The following is a 14,485-nucleotide window of genomic DNA, read 5'->3' as shown; positions in this document are numbered from 1 at the left end:
GAGGGAGGAGGCACTGGGGCAGAGGGAGGCGGCACTGGTACAGAGGGAGGAGGCACTGGTACAGAGGGAGGAGGAGGCACTGGGGCAGAGGGAGGAGGCACTGGTACAGGTGGAGGAGGCACTGGGGCAGAGGGAGGCGGCACTGGTACAGAGGGAGGAGGCACTGGTACAGGTGGAGGAGGCACTGGGGCAGAGGGAGGCGGCACTGGTACAGAGGGAGGAGGCACTGGTACAGGATGAGGAGGCACTGGGGCAGAGGGAGGCGGCACTGGTACAGAGGGAGGAGGAGGCACTGGTACAGAGGGAGGAGGAGGCACTGGTACAGAGGGAGGAGGCGGCATTGGTACAGAGGGAGGAGGCGGCACTGGTACAGGTGGAGGAGGCACTGGTACAGAGGGAGGAGGAGGCATTGGTACAGGTGGAGGAGGCACTGGTACAGAGGGAGGAGGCACTGGTGCAGAGGGAGGAGGAGGCATTGGTACAGAGGGAGGAGGCAGTGGTACAGGTGGAGGCACTGGTACAGGTGGAGGCACTGGTACAGAGGGAGGAGGCACTGGTACAGGTGGAGGCACTGGTACAGAGGGAGGAGGCACTGGTACAGGTGGAGGAGGCACTGGTACAGAGGGAGGAGGCACTGGTACAGGTGGAGGCACTGGTACAGGTGGAGGCACTGGTACAGAGGGAGGAGGCACTGGTACAGGTGGAGGCACTGGTACAGAGGGAGGAGGCACTGGTACAGGTGGAGGAGGCACTGGTACAGGTGGAGGAGGCACTGGTACAGAGGGAGGAGGCACTGGTACAGGTGGAGGCACTGGTACAGGTGGAGGAGGCACTGGTACAGAGGGAGGAGGCACTGGTACAGGTAGAGGAGACACTGGTACAGAGGGAGGAGGCACTGGTACAGGTGGAGGAGGCACTGGTACAGGTGGAGGAGGCACTGGTACAGAGGGAGGAGGCACTGGTACAGGTAGAGGAGACACTGGTACAGAGGGAGGAGGCACTGGTACAGGTGGAGGCACTGGTACAGAGGGAGGAGGCACTGGTACAGGTGGAGGAGGCACTGGTACAGGTGGAGGAGGCACTGGTACAGAGGGAGGAGGCACTGGTACAGGTGGAGGCACTGGTACAGGTGGAGGCGGCACTGGTACAGAGGGAGGAGGCACTGGTACAGAGGGAGGAGGCACTGGTACACGTGGAGGCATTGGTACAGGTGGAGGAGGCACTGGTACAGGTGGAGGAGGCACTGGTACAGAGGGAGGAGGAGGCACTGGTACAGAGGGAGGAGGCACTGGTGCAGGGAGGAGGCACTGGTACAGGTGGAGGCGGCACTGGTACAGAGGGAGGAGGCACTGGTACAGAGGGAGGAGGCACTGGTACACGTGGAGGCATTGGTACAGGTGGAGGAGGCACTGGTACAGGTGGAGGAGGAGGCACTGGTACAGGTGGAGGCGGCACTGGTACAGAGGGAGGAGGCACTGGGGCAGAGGGAGGAGGCACTGGGGCAGAGGGAGGAGGCGGCACTGGTACAGGTGGAGGTGACACTGGTACAGGTGGAGGAGGCACTGGGGCAGAGGGAGGAGGCACTGGTACAGGTGGAGGAGGCACTGGTACAGAGGGAGGAGGAGGCACTGGTACAGGTGGAGGCTGTAGCAGCTCCACTGGAGCAGCTGGTCTGACGGAGGGATGAAGTGCCTTGCTCAAAGGCAGCTCCATGCTGAGGGAGGGGAGGCATCACTCACTCATGTTCACTACACAGATTGTACCAGGCGGTCCGGGGATTTGAAGTCTCTTCTCTATCCTTCCACTCTGCATGATGTCACAGCAGCTTTTAAGTCATTTATGATAATAATAAAGTTTTCCCAATGTAGAGGAGCTAGCCAGCTAATCAGAGCAGAGATCCAACAGAAATGTCTAGTGAAGAGATAATATATCACCATGCTGAACACTGGAGGAATAGGAAGAAGTTTTATTTTCCAAAACAGAGTATGAACGTCAGAAATCTCAGCAGCTGGCCAAGTAATCATTGAGTCACTGGTATTGATCGACAGCCCTATCAACCCTGCAGATATATTATGGTCTGTTTGTGCTATAGGGCAGTAAAAACCTGAAGTACTGCTGCTTTAACTTCCTGCTGGTTGACAAGAGCGCCTACAACAGCAGTAGAAAAACACCCAAGTGTGTGTGTGTGTATGTGTGTGTGTGTGTGTGTGTGTGTGTGTGTTTGTAATCAACCTTTATCTTTCTCTCCTCCACAGGTTTACTTCAAGGCGAAGTCCAAGTACACACCAGCACTTCTGAAGTACAGGTACCTTCCTCTTCACTGCTGCTGCACCCGCTGAACAGAGGAGAGCTTCATTCTCAAATGAAACATCTAGTTTTAGTTTTTAGTTTTAGTTTATTTGCACATTTAAAAAAAAGAAAAGTCAGACAGAGAAAAAGTAAATAGAAATAAAGTTACATGTGCAGGTGAGGTAGAAACCCACTACGGGCTTATCTAAAAACCTCACCTAAAAGAGAGAAAAAATACAACGATACAAAATAAAATATCAATTAACATGCATATCTTTTACATGCCTAATCACATTGTAAAAATTTAAATAATATAGGCTGCTATAAATAACGGCAAAAAAAGGTTAAAAACAAAAATCTATCTATAGTTTCCAGAAAGTATTAATAAAACAGAATTAACATGAAAGTAAAACTCATGGTGGAATATAAGTGGCTTTTGGTATAGTATTTGTTTAAAAAATAGTGACAGTGGTTACACTGGTTGCACCTTATAATTATCCTAACCTAATGAATATTCAATTAATATTCAAAAGGTTTCATTCCAAAATGAGATATTCACTGTTGAAGAAATGTTAAATAAATAAATATATATAATTTATATAAATGTCCTCATATTACGTACAGAAGATTTCATATTTTCATATTATACATTTGGTGTGATAAATCTCTTCATTTGTTAATGTGAATAAAATGTGAGTAAAATGTGCATTTTGCACATCTTTCATGTATATATTGTATGCTGTGATTGCACATATTGGTTTTCTTCCTATTCCCACATTGTGTACTTCATATATCTTGATAATTTTACATTATTTCATACTGCATACTTACATACATACATATTTCTTTTTTTGTGTTTTCATATTTTATTTTTCATTTTTTTTATTTTTGTCTTAGTTCTACTGCTGTTATGACACCCTCATAATGCTGAAATCTATACTCTCTTTTACATTTCATTCATATTTCTACATGTTCTAGTGTTATACCCCATTTGTTCTGTACCCAGTTATGCCACAGGAATCATTAAAGTCTCATATGAGGAAAAGTGACGCCTTCCCATAAAATGATCATATGAAATTAAAACAAATGATGGTACGTTTTAGTGAATTGTAAGCGACTTAATTCCTGGTTCACAAATCATTTTAAAGAACTGGATCCTGCAGGGTTTAATACTCAACGCAAAGTACCGGCCGACCCACTTCCTGTCTCTCGTCCAATAGGCTTCCTCTGTACCTGGTCTTCCTGGGCGTCAGTCTGGTTTTCCTGGTGGTGAACCTGGTCTGCGCCCTGCTGGTGAAGATGAGCTCGGCCGAGGTGAAGAGCGTGGTCCTGGTGCGGGTCACCATCAACGACAGCCTGTTCGTGCTGTGCGCCGTCTCGCTGTCCGTCTGCCTCTACAAGGTCGCCAAGATGTCGCTGGCCAACATCTACCTGGAGTCCAAGGTCAGGCGGAGGACACAGGTTTATTTTTACATGGAAATTTAGTCTAGTCAAGTCTAGTCATGTTTATTTATATCGCCCTGCATCACAAGCATGTCTCAAAGGGCTTTACATAGCATCATATACAGTACATACATCACATAGACCATACTACATCATATGTACATACTACATACTCTACAAACCAGTGAACCCTTAAAATAACCTTACAGTTTTTAATTGAATTATGAATTAAGGAGATCTCATCGAAACCTCCTTAAACACCCCTTAATCTTGACTCCTTACTTTCTAATTTAATGAAAAATTCAAGGAGACAGGAACTTTTCCATTAATTAACCTGTAAACCTGCACATAGCACATTTCATACACTGAGGCAATTCAAAGTGCTTTACAGAGTAATAAAAAATACAGTAAAGGTAAAAAATGTACAGTTAAAAAGTGCAAAAGTACAGACAAGAGATCCACAGGATAAAAGGCTTAAAAAGTAAACTAGTGCAGTTCAAATCAAGTGAAATAGAAAGATAAAAGAACACAACAAATACTCCCACTTTTAGATGCATATTGTGAGTGAACCTATATGTTTTTCTTTAATTTTCTTATCCTGTCCTTCCTAATTCTACTCTTGATCTGATATTTACGTCAGATCTCACTACTCAGGCAGACGAGAATCATAGATTCTCCTCTTGGTCCACAGATGGATGAGAATCATACAGGGTGAAGATAAAGCTCTGCCATCTAGCTCTTTGAGTTCCTAGATAAAGCTCTGTCATCTAGCTCTTGAGTTCCTAGATAAAGCTCTGTCATCTAGCTCTTGAGTTCCTAGATAAAGCTCTGTCATCTAGCTCTTTGAGTTCCTAGACAAGCTCTGTCATCTAGCTCTTGAGTTCCTAGATAAAGCTCTGTCATCTAGCTCTTTGAGTTCCTAGATGAGCTCTGCCATCTAGCTCTTGAGTTCCTAGATAAGCTCTGTCATCTACCTCTTTGAGTTCCTAGATAAAGCTGTCATCTAGCTCTTTGAGTTCCCAAATAAAACTCTGTCATCTAGCTCTTGAGTTCCTAGATAAAGCTTCGTCATCTAGCTCTTGAGTTCCTAGATAAAGCTGTCATCTAGCTCTTTGAGTTCCTAGATAAAACTCTGTCATCTAGCTCTTTTGAGTTCCTTGATAAGCTCTGTCATCTAGCTCTTTGAGTTCCTAGATAAAACTCTGTCATCTAGCTCTTGAGTTCCTAGATAAAGCTTCGTCATCTAGCTCTTGAGTTCCTAGATAAAGCTGTCATCTAGCTCTTTTGAGTTCCTAGATAAAGCTCTGTCATCTAGCTCTTTGAGTTCCTAGATAAAGCTGTCATCTAGCTCTTTTGAGTTCCTAGATAAAGCTCTGTCATCTAGCTCTTTGAGTTCCTAGATTAGCTCTGTCATCTAGCTCTTGAGTTCCTAGATAAGCTCTGTCATCTAGCTCTTGAGTTCCTAGATAAAGCTTCGTCATCTAGCTCTTGAGTTCCTAGATAAAGCTTCGTCATCTAGCTCTTTGAGTTCCTAGATAAAACTCTGTCATCTAGCTCTTTTGAGTTCCTAGATAAGCTCTGTCATCTAGCTCTTTGAGTTCCTAGATAAAGCTGTCATCTAGCTCTTTGAGTTCCTAGATAAAACTGTCATCTAGCTCTTTTGAGTTCCTAGATAAAACTCTGTCATCTAGCTCTTTTGAGTTCCTAGATAAGCTCTGTCATCTAGCTCTTTGAGTTCCTAGATAAAGCTGTCATCTAGCTCTTTGAGTTCCTAGATAAAGCTCTGTCATCTAGCTCTTTGAGTTCCTAGATAAAGCTGTCATCTAGCTCTTGAGTTCCTAGATAAAGCTCTGTCATCTAGCTCTTTGAGTTCCTAGATAAGCTCTGTCATCTAGCTCTTGAGTTCCTAGATACTCTGTCCCCCTCACATATAGTGTTCACTCATGCAAAGTGCTTTACATAAATAAAATAAAAATAAAGACATAGATAAAAAGACAGTGCAAGAGGATTAGAAAAGTGAAAAGTGCATTAAAATCACATTTAAAAGAAAAAAGATATAAATAAATAAATATTACAGTGCAGATGAGTGTTGCCCTAGATTTCTTAAAAAGCCCTGGCGAACAGAAACGTTTTAAGCCCTGATTTAAAAGATTGTAAAGTGGAGGCAGACCTCAGATTTTCTGGAAGTTTTTTCCAGGCATGAGGAGCATAAAAACGAAAAGCTGCTTCTCCATGCTTTGTTCTGACCCTGGGAACAGTAAGCAGACCAGCACCTGAAGACCTGAGGGGTCTGGCGGGTTCATAACACTGAAGGAGATCAGAAATGTATTTTGGTCCTAAACCATTAAGTGCTTTATAAACATGCAACAGAATTTTAAACTCAATTCTTTGGCACACGGGAAGCCAATGCAGTTGGTCCATGTTCTTAGTCCTGGTCTGATGTGGTCCATGTTCTTAGTCCTGGTCTGATGTGGTCCATGTTCTTAGTCCTGGTCTGAACCCTGGCAGCAGCATTCTGGATGAGCTGCAGGTGTCTAAGAGCTTTTTTAGAGAGACCTGTAAAGACGCTGTTACAGTAGTCAAGCCTACTAAAAACAAATGCATGAACAAGTTTTTCAAGGTCCTGCTTGGACATGAATTCTTTAATTCTTGCGATATTTTGATAGTAGGCAGATTTTGTAATTGTCTTGCTGTGGCTGTTGAAGTTTAGGTCAGAGTCCATAACTACACCAAGACTTCTGACTTGGTTTTTAGTCTCCAGTGAGAGGGATTCAAGGTGAGCAGTGACTTTAAGTCTCTCCTCTTTGGCACCAAAAACAATTATTTCAGTTTTATCTTTATTTAGTTGCAGAAAATTGTGGCACATGCAGTCACTGATTTGTTCAATGCACTTATTTAGTGAGTCTATTGGACCATAGTCATCAGTTGAAAGCTATGTAGATCTGTGTGTCGTCTGCAAAATTATGATAGGAAATACTGTTGTTTTGCATAATTTGAGCTAGTGGCAGCATGTAGAGATTGAACAGAAGAGGCCCGAGGATCGACCCCTGGGGAACTCCACATGCCATTTTTGTTCGCTCAGATACGCAGTTACCAACAGATACAAAGTCTCTGTCTTGTAAGTAAGATTTAAACTAGTTTAGGACTGTGCCAGACAGCCCTACCCATTTTTCCAGTCTGCCTACCACTCTGTCATGGTCTACTGTATCAAACGCAGCACTAAGGTCCAATAAAACTAGAACTGAGATTTTTCCGCAGTCCATATTAAAACGAATGTCATTTAAAACCTTTACTAGAGCGGTCTCAGTGCTGTGGTGGGACCGGAATCCCAATTGGAAGATATCAAGAGTATTGTTGGAAGTTAAGAAACTGTTAAGTTGTAGGAAGACAACCTTTTCAATTATTTTACTTAGAAACGGCAGATTCGATATGGGCCTGTAATTACTAATTATTGAGGCATCAAGGTTATTCTTTTTCAGAAGAGGCTTAATAACTGCAGTTTTCAAGGCCTGAGGGAAATCACCTGATAAAAGGGAACTGTTGACTATCTGCAGTAAATCTGATGCAATACAATCAAAAACATTCTTAAAAAGGTTTGTCGGTAGACTATCAAGGCAGCAGGTAGAAGACTTTAGATGCAACACCACTTCTTCTAGTGTTTTCTAATCAACTGGATTAAACTGTGACATGTTAGCTAGATTTGTTTTGTGTAAATACAAAGGTGAGAAATTTTACTTGAAATGGAGGTACTGACTTCTTGTCTAATCTTCTGAATCTTTTCAGTAAAAAAGGAGAGTGGAGAGCAGTTCAGGGGCTACTTTCACTTGGGGGTTAGTCAGCCTATCAACAGTGGAGAATAAGACATGTGCATTATTAATATTTTTGTTGATGAGGTCAGAAAAAAATGATTGTCTAGCTCTCTTCAATTCCAAACTGCAGATGCGTAGTTTTTCTTTGTAAATGTCGTGATGAACCCTGAGTTTTGTTTTTCGCCACCTGCGTTCAGCTTTCCGGCACTCTGTTTTTTGGAGCTTTGCTAATGTGGCATTTCTCCACGGTGCCTTTCTCTTACCAGAGATCGCTTTAACTTTTGCAGGTGCAATATGGCATCAATGATATTTGTAATTTTCGAATTAAAATTATCCACGAGATCACTGACAGAGGCCAAAGTGAGAGCAGGTGACGTGGAGAAAGCCTGGATAAATGATGTGCCGGTCTTCTCATTGATATACCGTCTTGAGATTACATCTGTCCTGGTATGCAAGATATTCAAAGGTTGCAAACTTTCCAAATGAGATCTCCACGGCTCCACTATTATTTTGGTCTAACCAAGTTTCACTTAAAAGCATAAAATCTAATTGGCGTTCTATTATAAAATCATTAATTAAAAGTGACTTGCCTGCTAAAGACTTGACATTCAATAAGGCCAAGTTTAGTGTGTTAAAAACGTTCTCCGGACTGAGATGTCCCTGAGCAGATCGCAGCTTGTGAGAGATTGTGATAATGTTTCAGAGACAGACGCCAGATGGTCTGTGTACATTTCTCAAAGTGCTATAGTGACTGTAGGAACTGTGGTGTGTTTGACCATGAACAGTCTGAGGGGGGTCAGCGCCCATTTTTGACCTGTTAACAGCCATCAGACAGTGTTGTGCAAGTTCACACTTCACAAGAGCTAGCTCAAAGTCCAGTTCACACAGATTAAAATGAACTAGTTCACATTCATAGTTCACAATTTTGAATTTTGAACTAAGTTCACAGTCCCAAAAAATGAACTAGTTCACGTTCATTTCTTCCGTTTTTTTTTTTTAAATGAGCTGCTCCGAGCTATTCTTTTTCAATAGAACCGATTTGCCCCGTCGGATTACATCGCAGCTCGTTTCGCGGCTGCCAGCTGAAGCGATCTCGCTCAATACTGGACCAGCTTCAAAAATTGTTGTCCCCTTTAGTCACTTAGACACAAAAAGATGGGAAAATAGGGTCCAGGTTGAAAAATACCAAAGTTACCCTTTAATGTTAGCACCGGGACCAGTGCTGGCATTAGCATTAGCATTAGCTCTGCGGCTAGTACTGGGCTGCATCATGGAAGTGCTGTCATTAGCATTAGCAGTCACTGGATCTGGCTCACTGAGTATTTTGTACCTGTTCTCCAGTTGTAGTCCTGGCTGGGGAGAGTATTGGGGTTTCCTCGTTATTGTTGTTGTTTCCTCCGCTGCCCCTACGGCGGACGACGTCTGACCACAGCTCACCAGGAGTAGAGACTTTTGGTCTAGCACCCTTGCTGTGCCAATAGCCCATATCTGTAGCGAGTGGCGGAGGGGATGCCTCTGCGGCCGGTCCATTTGCAGTTGGGTCAAGCCAGGGGAGAGTGTCAGCTAGGTCCGCTGGAAATAGATAAGCAGGCAGGGAGCAAAGCAGAGAGCGTCTGGTCAGGGAGAAAGCCGGAGGAAGCGCTACTACATCATATACGTCTGTGTATTCTAAAATTTTTGTTTTTGAAATTTGAATATTTTTGTTTTTTCTTTCAAAGTTGCAGTATGAATGAGTTTTTGTTTGTATCATATGAAATAAGTTGCCCAAAGACCAAAAAAAAAATATGTTAAAGGTGATATATGACTTCTATCAACCTCTATAGCCGGCCAGTAGGAATTGCAATAACATCAACTTGCCTCTATCCCTTCAGCTACGGTGGCCTGTAACTGACACAAATAATAAAGTCACAGGAGAGGAATAATGTAATGAATGCATGAAACAAGTTCGAAAACACATTCTGCTGTTCCTGCAAACCCACTGAGCACCAGACCAGTTTTCAACACGGCCAGTTAGAAGATACGTAACATAATGTCGTATATATTTGTCATTTACTCCAGAAGACGTAGACGTTACTAAACTTTAAACCCTATGTAGCCTCATTTTAGCCTAGATGTCTATAACCATCTCTTAAACGGCTAATCAATGTAAAATTCAGTGGGAAGTGTCAAATTCCTTGATATTCCCTGGCTTTCCCAGAAATGTGATTAAATTCCCTGACTTTCCCTGCCTGGAATAGAACTCTCAAAACTCCATATTTCAGAGATGTGACGAGCGGCGGGAAGCTTCTGTAACAGACCTTCATGTGTAACGACAGGTGAGTGACTGTGTTGTGCCTGCAGGGGACGTCGGTGTGTCAGGTGACTCTGATCGGCGTCATGGTGGTGCTGCTGTACGCCTCGCGGGCCTGTTACAACCTGGTGGTGCTCGCTCTGACCGACATTGAGGCCATCAACTCCTTCGACTACGACTGGTACAATGTCTCCGACCAGGTGAAGCACAGCTGATTCTTTAATAACACACACACACACACACACACACACACACACGCCGGCCGGCTCGTGTCTCAGTGAACTGTGGGTGTCAGGACACTGCTGAACACACTACTTCCGTGTTGTCTTACAGAGCGTGCAGAGCAGCATGCAAGGTTTATCTGCATCTGACTAGTGGTGCAACAGTGACAGATGAGTGTCTCATAACTGCGGTTTCGAGATTTCCTGAATTATATGAACAAAGATGTGTATGGGCTTTATTTATCTAGTTTCCCTTCAATGAAGTACTATTATGGAGGGAAAACGATTTATGTGAACATGTAATATGTTGGTATGGGAATTCAACAATAAATGTTGAATTTTTATGACTTTATTACCATGCAAAGTTAGTTTATATTGAATACTTATTTAAATGTTTTACTAGTTTTACTGCTATTTTGACAACATCTGGTTTAGTTTACGCATGCATTTATAACAAAAAAGTAGGAAAAATGCAACACATCCAACACTTGCAGGATTCGTTGCAGTCAGTGTGTTCACAGCGTTACTCCTTAATACAAACGCTCTCTCAGTTTGCCCCTGACCTTTGACCCCTGTGTGTCCAGGCTGACCTGCGCTCCTCGCTGGGCGATGCGGGTTACATCGTGTTCGGAGTGATCCTGTTCGTCTGGGAGCTGCTGCCGACCTCGCTGGTCGTCTTCTTCTTCAGGGTCCGCCGGCCGCCGCAGGACAGGGTCAGTCCTCCTGTGTGTGTGTGTGTGTGTGTGTGTTGTGTCAGGGTGCTGTGACCTCTGACCCTTGCACTCCTTACTATTGGTTGGTGTGCAGTCCAAATCCCTACAGAAAATAGCCTGTGTTGAACAGACTCCCAGGAGATTTACTACGTTTTGTTCCTGGGGTTAAAACACATCCATCAGCATCACATTTGTGATTTTTTAAAATGTTTTAGTTACTTTTAATATCGATTTTTGCTAACAAAATGCTAAACGTTGGGGAAAGTGGATTACAATAGCCTTACCTCTCGTTTATCCGTTTTTCTTGATCCCCTGATTGGGCCTTACAGTCAAATTATTACGCTGTTCATAGCATTGCATTGAACAAGTATTCTAGTTATTATTCACATAGCTAATCACGTCAAACTGGCAGATAGCTAGCTAACGATTGTTGTCGTCCTCTTTAGTCTTTTTGCTAGCAACAACTGACATAAAAAGTAATTGAAGGGCAAAAATTCACAAAGCTGATGTTAGCTGATGTATTTTATTTCATAGAACAAACCATAGTATAGCTAGTAAGACTCTGTGTAGCACATGGTTTGTTTTATGTGTTTCTTGTAAATCCCATCCATATTTTCCATTGTGTGCCCGCAGCCGACAGAACAGATCGCTCTTCATCCTGTTTCTAACGAATCCGTTTGTCTCCGCAGAGCGCAGCTGGGATCCCAAACCACGTTCTCTCCTCCAGAGGATATTTCTTCGACAACCCTCGTCGGTACGACAGTGACGACGACCTGGCGTGGAGCATTCCTCCCCAGAATGCATCAGCGAGGTGAGAACAGACCGCCGACGACCCCGGCCTGCCCGCGCAGTGTCAGGGAAACATGGCATAAAGTATAAAAAACAACTTTTCTACCGTGAATCCCTGGTTGTTATGTCTTTCCCTAGCATTTTTGTAGCGTCCACGATCATTTGAGTCACATCAGTAGGGAAACAAGGAAGCGAGGAAATCTGATTGGCTGCTGATGGCAAATTACCTCAAAAAGTTCAGGATTATGGGCATCTAGCCGCATCACTGTCGTACAAGTGCGAAACCCTATTCAGTTTCTATGAGCAAAACAGTTAATCGACATTTTCTGTGTTTGTTTTTTCTGTGAAATATATCTGGTGTGAATAATTTGTCGTTACCTTTTCACAGTTGTCAAACAACAGCAAGATCATTAAAATGTTTTTTCTTGAAGTGTCAAAATACGAGCACGACTCTTCTCTTGAACGGAAGTTTGCTAGCTTGTTAGCATTTTGTGACTTGAAAGGTAACGACAAATTATTTACACCATATATATTTCACATAAATTAGCCAGTCCCTCCAGGAACTTGCGATTTTGCGATCGCAATAATTAACGCAAATTCAAGAAATCTCCGCAATATTTGCGAGAGCTTGCAGTTTTGCAAAATTGCCGCAACTTTTCCGCATGAAATCAAATCAACAGACCGCTTGTGATTTGGACCAATTGTCGCATTCGGTGTCGTGGTAACTTACGTCATCGCAGCGCGCATTCAGGTGGAAGATGAACAAAACTCACCTGCCAACAAAAGTTACTGCCACAGACCGTGCAAAACAAAACAAAAGCAGGAGGAATCGAGGTGAGTGCAAAATTCAAGCTCTTGGAAGAGTTAATAGCTTAAACGGAGAGTGGGAGAGAATAGGGGGAGGCTGTGTGTGTGTGTGTGTGTGTGTGTGTGCGTGCACGTGTGTGTGTGAGAGAGAGAGAGAGAGAGAAAACATTTTTTTTTCTTTGCTTGCAATTTTTCCCAATTCCCGCAATTTTACCGCAAAAAGAGCACATAAAACCTCACAAATTGTATCGCAATTTTTGAGAAAAGCCGCAGCAAAATCAAGCATTTTTGGCCGCAATAATCACAAAAAAAACTCCTGGAGGGACTGATTAGCAGAACAAAGAAAAAGCAACCAAAGAAAATTTAGATTTTTTTTTTGTTTTGCCCATAGAGAGCGGGGCAGATCACTTGTACCGCACTTTGTGGGCGTGGCCTGTTTGAAACATCACGCCATTCTGATCTATAATCTCAGTGAAAAACGCAGGTGTCAGCGCCACTAAACCGAGTCTTCACCGTTTCCCCCGGCAGCCTGTCGTCAGACTGCTACGACTGGGGGAGTCGCCACAGCAGCTTCACCGTTCACACCAACAGCGACGAACAGCGTCTGACGGCGACCGCCGCCGCCGCCGGGGAGCTCTGCCCCTACCCGTGAGCCTGCGCTCCACTGTACAGCATCACTCTGCACTTTGGCACCATTCAGTATTGTGTTGGTTAGTATCACCCACCTAGAGGTTAGAGCCACACTAGAGGTTTTAGGGAAGACCGGAAGGTTCAGCAGGGTTCCTACACATCACTTCTCCCATTGCAACATGTCAGACTTTTTCCTCTCAGACTGGATTTGAAGATCTTGGTCTTTGTGTTCAGATGTAATCATGGCTCTTGGATTCCAGACATTTTGGAATATATTCCGAATCCGATTCCAAGTATTGGGAGTCGATTCCAGACTAATTTTTTTTCTGATTCTCAATTCCAAAAACCAAAACATAGCAAGCAGATCTTGTAAAATAAACAGAGCAGTATTAATTGGCGACGTTGTTTTGTTGTCAGCCAGTCTTTTGTCACAAATCTGACATTTTACTTTGTTTTCATCTTTCTCTAAATTAAAGTACCGCCACACTACTGACAAAACAAACCCCTTAATTTTATCCCCGAAATGTCCTTAAAGGATAAGGCCGGTGTTTTTTAATGCATTTCTTACCGTCAACAAATCCTATGAAAATAACAAAATCAGCAATGATTTTGTTTTGCCAACAAGTCTCGTCCATGTAGCTGGTGCCCAGTGCAGCCTCATGTCCCAGCAGCCATAGAACTCCATTGTATTAAAAAAACTATTAAAACCCGTCACAGAGCCATGCTGCTGCTCTGCAGCATATTTCATCATCACGATGCACCGGGCCGGGCGACGTTTTCCTCAAACAACTTAATAAGCCGGCCGTAAACACGCTTTCCATCTCAGGAAAGTAGTTCCGTAGCACAGAAAATAGTCCCCGGCGTAATGAAGAATTTGTTCCCATTTGAATTTGATTTGGTAATAACTACAACAGTCTGACTTTTCATGGTAACAGTTAGAGATTTTTAAAATGTAAACTATGTCTTTGTGAGCTGCATTTAAAGGTTTTTATCTTACAATTGGAGCCGATGACTTCCGGGTTGACGGCTAAAAACGGAACGTGGGAAGTCAGAAAGTAACGGGAGGAGAGCAAACGCATTGTTGATTTTGTTATTTTCATAGGATTTGTTGACGGTAAGAAATGCATTAAAAAACACCAGCCTTATCCTTTAATATCTCATTACATAAACATTAACTACCCATTAAAATTAACATAGCTTTACAAAAATAAAGTTACTGTCATGAGTTTTTAAGGGATTTATTCATGGGTTGGTTCATTGAGACACTAGTAATTAAGGGATTTTCATGCCTTTTGTGCAGGTTTACAGGTTATTAATGAGTTATTAATGGAAAGTTCCTGTCTCCCTGAATTAAATTAAATTAGAAAGTAAGGCGTCAAACATTAAGGGGAGTTTAAGGAGGTTTTGATGGGGTCTCCTCTATTAATAACTCCCTTAATTCATTTTAAGGGGATTTTGCATGAATTAAGGGGTGAATTAATGTAAATGTAAAGG

General features: G+C 43.2%; 1 protein-coding gene across 1 annotated transcript in view; it reads left to right on the top strand.

Annotated features, from left to right (window-relative positions):
- LOC139917524 (G protein-coupled receptor 137Ba-like) overlaps positions 1-13,013 on the top strand; it is a 14,091-nt gene extending 1,078 nt beyond the window's left edge. The window contains exons 2-7 of the mRNA XM_071906659.2: positions 2,256-2,305; positions 3,510-3,732; positions 9,882-10,031; positions 10,637-10,765; positions 11,455-11,576; positions 12,890-13,013. Coding sequence (XP_071762760.1) covers positions 2,256-2,305; positions 3,510-3,732; positions 9,882-10,031; positions 10,637-10,765; positions 11,455-11,576; positions 12,890-13,013 — 798 coding nt within the window. The remainder of the gene's footprint in view (positions 1-2,255; positions 2,306-3,509; positions 3,733-9,881; positions 10,032-10,636; positions 10,766-11,454; positions 11,577-12,889) is intronic.
- The last annotated feature ends 1,472 nt before the right edge of the window (positions 13,014-14,485 follow it).

The sequence above is a fragment of the Centroberyx gerrardi genome, chromosome 3 (assembly GCF_048128805.1).
Source record: "Centroberyx gerrardi isolate f3 chromosome 3, fCenGer3.hap1.cur.20231027, whole genome shotgun sequence".
NCBI classification, from domain to species: Eukaryota; Metazoa; Chordata; class Actinopteri; order Beryciformes; family Berycidae; genus Centroberyx; species Centroberyx gerrardi.
The sequence above is the reverse complement of the archived record's forward strand: the minus strand, read 5'-3'. Positions and strand labels throughout refer to the sequence as shown.